This window comes from Fibroporia radiculosa, assembly GCF_000313525.1.
Source record: "Fibroporia radiculosa TFFH 294 genomic supercontigs, scaffold966, whole genome shotgun sequence".
Classification (NCBI taxonomy): Eukaryota; Fungi; Basidiomycota; class Agaricomycetes; order Polyporales; family Fibroporiaceae; genus Fibroporia; species Fibroporia radiculosa.
Window position 1 is genome coordinate 1 of NW_012133580.1, and position 10521 is coordinate 10521.

Below are 10521 nucleotides of genomic sequence, written 5' to 3' on the forward strand. Positions count from 1 at the left end.
CTCATCACTCAATGGACGTAGGAAACATGCACTGCATCCGTTCACTTTCTCCGAATTTGAACTTGGAGTCGAATACAGTCCAGTGAACGTACCCTATCAGCTGAACTTCGGAGCCCAGCACAACGGGTTTGTCCATATGGCTCTTGATCATGCTACGGTGGTAGAACACTCGGCAGCGGAGCGGAAAGAATCAGTTGCGTTTTCCTGTTCTGTCAGTCCAAAATTTCTCCCAGTGCCTTGCTTATAGAGATATCATTGAATTCAGATGGCTCAAAACCCATTTTTGTATCTGGCCCTTCACATAACCTGAGGTCGAAATAAGAGAGAGGTATTGTCCGTACGGCGATCTCCTTGGCAATAGAATACTATGACTATGCGTAAAACTGGGACCAAATTCTCTGTTCCCACTGAGACCACACGTTGCTCATTCTTTCGTCGTCTCCTGACGAGTTGTGCTGGTTCCATAGTCCTGGAGCCTCGCTTGTCCTCTGTAACATATAAAACCGCGAGGTCTCGTAGTGTATCTTTTGTGAAGACTTGCTCTGCCGCTTCAACATCATGCAGCTGCTCTCTTTATCGGCCATAACGCTTCTCGCCTCTTTTGTCGCTGCTACTTCCGAAGTCATTACTGGACAGTGGACTTGTGTCGATGCCGGCGCATATCAGCTCTGCCAAAATCTATGGGGCGAAGGTAATGTACTCTAGAACCCGAATTTTGACGATTTAATTCATCTTCGAGAAACCCTCAGATAATGGAGTGGGTTCCCAGAATGCCACTTTGTACAGCGCCACTGGCGACTCGATCTCTTGGTCCACCACCTACACTTGGGCCGACGGCCCTTACGATGTGAAGAGCTGTGAGTGCTATACCTTTTAAGGCCTCTGGGGTCTTGGATAACCGAACCGCGCAGACAGCAATGTCAACCAGCTCTCCGCTACAGGCATGCTAGTCAGTGCTCCACCGTCGGGATTCTTCGTCCGATAACACACCAATCACCTTCATAGTTGTCCGAAATAACGTCCGCCCCCACCGCCTGGCAATGGGAATACGAGGCTATCTCCTCAAGCACTGTCGCTGACGTCTCGTGTGTTTGCCTCTGCATTGCAATACTGCCTCTGATATGTGCCCAGCTACGATATATGGGTAGGGACCAGTCCTGACGACCCGGGTACGGACACGTCCACATTCGAGATGTAGGTGTCGGACATGCATCACGTCAGATTGTTACCAACGTCTCCACTCGAACAGTATGATATGGGTCTCCACAGAGGGCGGGTGAGCATTCTTTCCCTGTTCGGATATCCGATGTCAGGTAGACGTTTGGATTTCGACAGCGCCGGGCCTCTCGGATCCGAAATCGCATCCGACATTTCGGTCGGCGGCTATTCGTGGAACCTCTATTCCGGCTTCAACACGTACTGGACCACCGTCTCGTTCGTCACGAACCAGGGCAACATCTATGACTTTAGCTCGGACTTGAAGGATTTCTTCGGTAAGCCATCCATACCCGTGTTGTCTCCTGTTTCATTATCCAATCCACTCCTTTACCGCCCAGTCTACCTCAACGAGAATTCGAACGTTTCTCTTTCGAACGTAAGTGCGCCAGGCGTCCTTTGATGCGTTCAAGGCTGATGTCAGACCTCTTCTCCAGTACCTCCAGTCGGTCGAATCCGGTACGGAGCCATTCTTGGGAACGGCGACGCTCTACACGGAGAGCTTCAGTGTCACAGTCAATACCTGAATAGGCTAAGCTGAATCTGAAGGAAAGTAGTCAGCGGGCGGTGCGGTAGGTGGTTCTCTGACGTCGCCGACATGTATGTGTTCAGTCTGCTGCATTGGAGTTTGTACGTGTAGGAAGCCATCTGAAATACGGTGCTTACGTCTCCGAGGCAGCCCCCTTTTCCTTTCCAGGTGTGGGCCTGACACGACGCGTCTATGAGAAGCACCCCGCTTCAATTCGAGGCTTTACCTTCCCTTGGCTGGTGGGGAGCCGGAGGGTCGCTAATGGAGATTGCTAACCCGAGTGTGCGACGGGTTCTTTGCCCGAACTAGTCCTTCCTACAAGCAGACTCTCCTTCATCGAACTTCGACGTAAGGTTCCTACGACTCACGCACCACGACTGCCCCTCGGATGTGCTAGTCATCTATCGTGTCGCACCCGAGCGATGATACCACGGACGGTGCCACTTGACTCCACAAGATGGAGGACCTCCAGGCGCACCCATAGGTCAAACGTGTGTTGATGATGGATCTGAGATATAATGGTCATAAGTGTTGCATATGGACCTACACGGTTAGGACAGTGTGGAGCGAGTCGTCCAACTCCGACGATCGAACGGTATCTCTCATTGCTAACATGGCGGGAAGGTCCATGTAGCAATTTTTGCTTTGTCGATGTCGTTCGTCGCCAAGTTTTATGAGTTGTAGATGCCTCAGTCTGCAAGTTGAGGGTACAGCCAGACTGTAGTGGGAGAGGGGGGTGTCCTTGCTGCTCAGCCATTTTAAGCGGATCGTCGATTGTCATTCATAACATTCGACCACAAATTCTCTACCGTGTAGAGGATACGAACCCGCAGTTATCATTGTAAAGTCTATAGTAAAGCACGATACATAATATCGCATAATGAGCGACATCAGTACTCAACGTGTTCGACCCCATTGATTGATGTTACATGCAGACACCTGTTCTTTTTCGAGAATATAAGTGCATATATGCGCATTGTCTAATGCTAGCATGACGTCCATTCGCCATCCGTCGCTCGTCCATTGAAGTTGAGACAGACATTTATGGGTAGAGCAGAATTTGCACGCGAAATTTTGGCATTACCCTGCACACGAAAACTCAATCCACCCATATATTGAAGTTAAATATTGTCGTTCGAATTTGCCTACAGAATTTTCGATGCCGTCATGGGTGCGTTTCATCGTTTGCCGTTTGCTCGAATGTGTCACCGAGTTATTCCGAGCTATGACAGACCATATGTACGGCCCACCTTTCGGATCTTGTCGAGCCTCGCGCGAAATGAGCTAAAGCCAAACCAAAACGGTAGCTGCATGAATGACTCGGACCAGTTCGCAGGCTTCCGGGAATGGCAGAGGATTTAGACAATTGTTGGTAGGAGCGAGTGTGGACTTTGGATCATTTGTACAGCCAGCTGTACCCGGAGTCTATAGTTGTAGAGCGGTGACAACTCCTGCTGGAGCGTGTCCTGACATGAGAACGAAAGCGCAAAACAAGAGAAGAGCATAAAGAAGAACTGGCCAAAGCGAGTCCCGATATCGCCGCACCTGAGACGCCAAGGCCGAGGCGCGGCCGACGTAGCACAGCGCTGACGCCAGGCGCTGTCACATTTGCGCAGTGGCAGTGGTCAGCATGTCAGGACGGTGCCACGATGCCTGGAGAGAGCGCGGGAACCACTTGACGATGGAATGGATGCGAAGAGCGGGAGGAGCGCGGATAATGCAAGGAAATCTAACATGTGGACAAGTGATTGGCATAGCGCGGTCATTAGTAGGGACATGAAGCAGTGGTGACTTGACACACGTCTTGAAACTTGAAGTCTCATTCATCTAATTAGTGCAGGGCAGCAATAGGCGATGCAGCATGAAGGCAAGACATACTTCGGAGCCTGGTCGTCAATTGGCGTTGAATATCAGTGAACCCAAGTCCGGTGATTAAGGCGGTCGGGACAAGTCAGCGCTGCATAGGTGGATGGGTCTAGGGGCTCTGTTAACACCTCCCTTTGTCATTGCGGAGCATGTGTGGCAACCACGAGATGGCAGTTGGGCGGGATGACATATCTGAATTTGATGATTGCCGAGAATGGGGACAGATAAACGAGCATGGGGAAAATCTTGTGTGTGTAACGTACTTGGAAAGGCTGAAACTTTAGATGATGAACATTGAAGGATGCTATGGGATTTGAGACTTGTGTGCATCTTGAAAATGCTACACTACACTGCTTGACGTGATGAGGTCCGAACTCGTCGAACAGGCCCTGAAGATGCGGCGGCCGGGTGGGAGATTTGGAGAAATATTATCCATCAGTCTCGAACGAGAGCAACGAAGACGAATTGGCTTTAGTATTCAACTTCCTCATCAGTGCTGTTGATTGGCTTGAGTATTCAATCTCCTTATCAGTGCTGTTCTTAAATTTTTAATAAAAAATAAAAAATACGATACCCTGATGTCGGACGATGGAGCGAGGAAGAAGAAGAAGAAGAGACAGTCAGCAAGCAGTAAGCGTGATTTGGCCTGGATCTGTCAGTTTCGGATGCGGCAGGCGTTGCCCTGCATTCGATCGACCCTAATCAGGTCGTCGGATGACTAACAGAGGCGCAAATTGCCCATATGGGGAAACGCATTTTCCGAATATGGCAGTCTCGGTTTCGACAAACGCGCTCTCTCGATCCCTTTTGACCGGAGCCATGGCGGATGTTCTTTCTCGCTCACTTTTCTTCTTCTCTCCCTCTTTCTCTCCGGCACCATGCCCAGTCTCGCGGACGGTGTTTTGTCCCCCGACGTCTCCCCAAACGCGCAGGTCGACGAGTTCAAGGATGAGTTCTCAAAGCCCAACCCACATGCACCTCGAGAGCTCAGTACGCTGCAGGCCGTTGGCCTCATAGCGACATGCACGACTGCAATGCTTCTAACCGTACGCATACATCTTCTTTTCTCGCCTCCGCCGACTCTGACCTTTGTGCAGACTGCGAATGCCACCGCTATTTCCATCTCCCTACCAACCATCGGCGACGACCTTTTGATTCCCGAGTACCGACTGCAGTGGCTCATCTCTGCATACTCTCTCAGTTCTGTGCGTTTGTGTCCCCGCTGCCCTGTTCTTCCATTCTCATATATCGCAGGGCTGCCTTCTGCTTTTCTTTGGTCGAATAGCCGATCTTTACGGTCGCCGAAACGTCTTTCTTCTCGGTGTCCTCACCCTCGGAGTGTTTGGTCTGGGGTGTGGCTTTGCCAATGGTGAGACTTTGTTTACATAGTTGACTCATCTGCAAAGCAGTATTGGGACTTTTGGGCTAGTAGTCCAGCACCCGCCTCGTCCTCGACCCCACCAGACGTCCAGACTCGTGATCTCCCCCGTGTGCAATCGAGTCATCGCTGACGACCTGATCCCGCAGACGAAATCACGATGGACATTCTTCGAGGCTTCCAAGGCTTAGGCGCTGCCGCATGCATTCCAGCCGCAGTAAGTGTCTCGGAGCTCCGGTCCTCTCTTCTCTTCTCTCGTGTTGATGTTCTTCCGTCTCGTGGCCGTTCCGTGCACCCCTTCGATCTCTTAGCTTGGAATTCTCGCACATGCGTTCCCACCCTCTCGGATTCGTTCGGTCGCTTTTGCCACTTTCGCTGCAGGCGCGCCCGTCGGCGCCGCGCTCGGTAGCGCAATCGGTGGAGTCCTAACCCAACTTACAGAGTGAGTGTTCTGTCCTTGATTCCTTCCGGCTACCTCCTCGATCAGACGTCATCATGCCTGGAGGCGCACACAGTGCCGATGGCATTTTTGGTGTATGTTGGACGCAGTAGCATTATGACTGATTGATCGCGGCTGTATGCGCCCGTCCATACCATTTGTCCCTCATTCTCAGAGATCAAATAGAAAACTCACGTATATATGCGCAGAAAACGCTGGAGATCGACGTTTTGGTTCATGACTGGCCTGTGTGCCCTCACCATCATCGGTGGAGTCGCCAGCTTCGACCCCGACGGGCCTTCACTTGAACTTGACCGGTGAGCGATCTTCCCCGTCATCTCCAATGAATGTAGCCTAACCCGATCCTGTAGTCGCGTCGACTGGCTTGGCGCCTTCCTCGTGACGGCCGGCTTGGTGCTTGTCGTCTTCGCGCTGAGCGACGGCACCATCGCCCCAGAAGGGTGGCGCACAGGATGTACGTATACTTATTCAAATCTTGCCGGCGGTTTGTTCTCAGCGACGGTTTGCAGACATCATCGCACTGCTCGTAATCGGCGTACTCCTGCTTGGCGCGTACATTGCCTGGGAGTTGTACCTCGAGCGCAAACAAGACGCACGCTCGACCGCGTGGTGGACGCCACCGCCGCTCATGCGCGTCACTCTCTGGACCCGCGCACGCGGCAAGCTCGCCGTTACGCTCGTCCTTGCCCTGCTCGAATACGGCAGCTTCATGTCATGGAGCTACTGGGTGCAGCTCTATTACCAAGATTACCTCCTGCTCTCCCCGGTGCTCACCATGGTGCGGATGATTCCGATGTTTGTCACGGGCGTAGTATGCAACGTGTTTGTCGCCATGTTCGTCGGCCGCGTGCCGATTGCGATCATCTTGTGTAAGAGTACTTGTCTCCGCCCGTGCTGCGTTCGCTGACGGCTGGACTGGGCATATAGCATGCGGCACGCTGCTCACAGCCACGGCTTCGCTCTTGTTCGCGCTCATCGACCCCGCGGAACCATACTGGGCGTTCGGCTTTCCAGCGGCCGTGCTGTCCGTGTTTGGCGCCGACTTTGTGTTCTCCTCAGGGACCCTGTTCGTCGCCAAGGTGTGTCTACCGCACGAGCAGAGCGTTGGGGGCGCCATATTTCAGACGATGACGCAGGTGCGTAGTCTCCGCCTTCTGGTCGTGGCCTGGACTGACGGACGTCTTGTTTCAGCTCGGCTCCGCGTTTGGGCTGGCGATCACGACGATCGTGTATGACTCGCAGCTTTCGAAGGAGTCCCGCAAATACGGGGTAATCGTGAACCAGAACGGGACGAACGCACCGCCCGCGGCGCAGCTGGCCTCGTACAAGGGCGCCATGTGGGCTGGGTTTGCGATTGGCGTGCTTGGTAGGCCTTGTCCAGATTCGTGTTCGTTCGTGGCTGATGCTGGCGTCCATAGGCACAGTGCTTGCGGCGTTATGCCTCCGCGGGGCAGGCATTGTTGGGCACCAGAAGGGCGGAGACAACGAGTCTGCGATGAGCGGCGAGACGGTGCGCGACGAGGAGGCTCAGCGGGCTGAGCGTGTGCAATCAGAAAAGAAGTCGTGAAGCGCGGCGGAGAGTTTTCATTCATGTTTTTCTGGACACATCCGGATGCTTTATCATACGACAGGGATAATCACGACACATTAGAGATCGAGACGGTTTGGACGCTACTCACATGTATTTTTGATATATACACTAATCTTTGGACCCCATTTACGAAGAGAATCCCAGCTGGCTGAGCCTGCACAATCAGAAAAGAAGTCGTGGTGCGCGATGGAGAGTTTTCATTCATGTTTTTCTGGACACATTCGAATGCTTTATCATATGATAGGAATAATCACGACACATTAGAAATCGAGACGGTTTGGGCACTCCTCACGCTACTCACATGTATTTTTGATATCTACACTTATCGTTAGTCCCCATTTACGGAGAGAATAGGATTCAAGTCTGATGGATGATGCGGAGCAAGGCGTTCGATGTTGATCAGGAGCTGCACGCGCGAGGGGAGCCGGTTGGATTGTATGAAGTCGCTATGTTCGGACAGCATTTAAAAGTGCATCAGAAGCATACACTGGATCCTTCTCCAGGTTATTTATTAGTAACGGCCATATGATTCGGAGAAGCGACTGGTGAATGAGGACGCTGCGTGTCGCGGTTCCGGCCAGCCTATTTTCGGCATCGAGATGTCGGCACTGCGAGTTGCTTGTTGGGAGTAGGAATGGGCTCGCCAGCTCCGTGTCGTTCTTCTAGGCGGTGGGGGAGCGAGGAAGCAGCAGCGGAAACGCAGGTGCGTTGAATGATGCACTCTGGCAACTATAGCGCAGGAGCTAGTGTAGTACTAAGATATAAGTACCTCAGCCTAAAGCAGTTTCGGCCACTATCGTCACACCGTGACTTGCCGTGACTATCGTGGAGAACGGCTGGATAAGGGGACTTGTGCTCGTTGTAAACTAATGAAGTCATGATGTGGAGATCATTGCCAATGCCATCAGTCTATTGTTCATTTGGTGTAGCTTTGAGATTTTGTAAGTATGTAAGTTGTTTCTGCCACACGAACCGTATATCTACTTGTGAACATGGGCCTAATACTATATCGAAATTCGGCTACGGATCGTCGAAAATATCTGCCGTTACTCACATTTCATCCGTGGCCCAACATTCGTTCAAATACTACATCTCAAGCGCATCGTTTTCACAATTATTTGTTGCCGTGTTTTCGCATCACTTCGGACACATGTCAGTTCAAACTCTGTTTTCTCGCCATCGTAGCTCTGTTTCCTGCACGTGCCAGTTTTCTTATATACCGCATAACGTTACCTCTTTCTTTCCTCAGTCGTTGTGTCCCCCCCACGACTGAGGTATGCCACTCTCACTCTAATGTTACTTACTATAGATATTAACCTGTATTGGCAGCGTCGCGATTACCAAAAAAAACAGGTAATCCCAATCGTTGTATTCCCTCCACGACTGAATGTCGCGTTTATAGAGTCGCAGTTTCAACTTTCGCCACCTAAATTGGCGGAAGTGCGACACTTTATGGTCATATGATATGATCAGGCGTATCTTGGTGGAGAATTGAAGACAATCCGATCCGACGGGGTGTGACCCGACGCGTCTAGGTGTGACAGGAATGCGAGACGCGTCACGGCTCGGAGCGTGTCGCTTCCCGAGTCTCCACCGTCTGCAAAAAATTCCTTGCTGTTTCCTCGGTCGACGGGTCGAAAGTAACATCGATGTCGGATCACGGCGCCCGGAGAGATTTTGGTTACGGGGAAGCATGCACAGGCAGCCACCGCCGCCGCCCAGTGCGATGGACGCGCGCGCAAAGTATTTGTTTTTTTCCCTCTTTGATTTCCAATCGACTTGTGCCTGTGCTACTTCTAGACAGGTTGAAGGGCTATCTGCCAGTTCCACTAGCTCGTTGCAAGGCCAATGCTGCACGCAGGCCCGCGAGCACGTAACGGCGCGACGAATCGCGCTAGACAGTTTCAATTTCGACTGGATTTGTCTTGGGCATTGCGAGCAGTGGAATGCTGCAGTCCGCTGCAGACTTCGAAGAAGAGGCGACTCTGCGTGATTCGGCGAGAAGAGTTCGCCACCGAAGATGAATTCAGCGAGTGCGCATCCCGAATTCCGTCCTCCATCGCACGCAGAGCCGAGCGCCAGGTAATTAAACATTGCCGCTCAAACGTTCTTGGGCTGTGCTCATTGGTCCCCAGGCTCTATATCGGCCAGCGCGATCTCGGGCGTGACGAGCTCGGTCAGTTATCTCCCGCTCAGTCCTCGCCTGGCCTCCACGGTCATCCTGGAGCCAGTCAGGAGACCCTCTCCTGTGCCGTATCCGTCCCCAGTTATCGGGACATCACTGTCCGTGCGATGGCGGCTTCTTCCTCTTAGTGCTCAGCCTGCGTTCAAATAAAAGTGGCCAGGGTAACGACGACCACTCTCTCATCCTCAGCAGCACCTCGGTCGCCATTCTCAGGCCTCACTCTCTCAACCGACGCGACTTGACTGAAGCCAGCCAACCAACACCCATCTGCGCGACTCGGCCAGCGATGTATACGACAGGATCGGTCCTGCTCAAGACGTTCCTCGACGCGGGCATCACCCATATTTTCGCCAACTGGGGCAATGACCATCCAGCGATCCTCGAAGATCTAGAAAGACAGCGTGTCGAGGCAGGCGGCGAGAAGTCGCCGCTGACCGTTGTCACATGCACCAACGAGATGGTCGGCCTGAGCGCGGCGCAGGGCTATGCGCAGGTGACGGGCAAGCCCGCGGTCATGATCGTGCATGTCGATGTGGGCACACAGGTGGGTCTCGTTCACATATCTCCCATGCTTGCCAGATCGACGCGGAAATCCCTCGCGCCTATCTCTCGCCCACTTCGCTCTTGAATCTTCTGTGATGTGACATCGAGATGCGTGTCTTCGTCATGTGCTTTCTCGCAACATCGCTGCACGAGGCCCGGTTTATGCAAATGCTGATCGTCCGCGTTCCCTCTCTCGCAGGCCCTTGCCGGCGCGGTGCACAACGTTGACAAAGGTCGTACGCCTGTCATCATATTCGCAGGGGCCTCGCCCTTCTCGGCCAGCGGAGAGCTCAAGGGCGGCAAGAACGAGTGGCCGATGTGGGGACAAGGTTCGACATGCACCACATCGCGTTGCCTGAGCCTCCTGATCTCGTGCAACTCTCTCCTTAGACGTACCGGACCAATCGGCCATCGTTCGACAGTACATGCGATATACGACGCAGATCATCAACGGAAAGGCCGCCGCGAAGAACGTAATGCGGGCATGGCAATTGTACGTGTCACACTGCATCATTGGAGGACGCCGCAGTGGAGCTTACCTCAACTACTCGTACAGTGCCACGAGTGAGCCGACAGGCCCGGTGTACCTGTGGGCCCGCCGTGAAGTGTTGGAAGACGAGGTCGATGCAAGCGTGTTCGAACAGCAGCTTCCGATGTCCAAGTGGCCCTCTCTGCATCCTGGCGCGCTCTCCTCGACGGGTATGCCTCGTCGTTCTGGTTGTGCTCATAGTCCACGTTAGCTCACGCGTCGCGA

General features: G+C 52.9%; 2 protein-coding genes across 2 annotated transcripts; both read left to right on the plus strand.

Moving 5' to 3' along the window:
• Nucleotides 1-558: 558 nt before the first annotated feature.
• Nucleotides 559-1742, plus strand: FIBRA_08561 (uncharacterized protein; the record flags this gene model as incomplete). Its single annotated transcript, XM_012330203.1, has 7 exons — nucleotides 559-691; nucleotides 750-857; nucleotides 912-949; nucleotides 1006-1085; nucleotides 1132-1194; nucleotides 1270-1594; nucleotides 1653-1742. 7 exons carry the CDS (start codon nucleotides 559-561, stop codon nucleotides 1740-1742), a joined length of 837 nt encoding a protein of 278 aa, XP_012185593.1.
• A 2746-nt stretch (nucleotides 1743-4488) lies between these two features.
• On the plus strand, nucleotides 4489-7015 carry FIBRA_08562 (uncharacterized protein; the record flags this gene model as incomplete). Its single annotated transcript, XM_012330204.1, has 11 exons — nucleotides 4489-4656; nucleotides 4708-4815; nucleotides 4865-4979; nucleotides 5138-5205; nucleotides 5300-5430; nucleotides 5637-5744; nucleotides 5799-5902; nucleotides 5958-6317; nucleotides 6376-6584; nucleotides 6640-6814; nucleotides 6867-7015. 11 exons carry the CDS (start codon nucleotides 4489-4491, stop codon nucleotides 7013-7015), a joined length of 1695 nt encoding a protein of 564 aa, XP_012185594.1.
• Between the last annotated feature and the right edge of the window lie 3506 nt (nucleotides 7016-10521).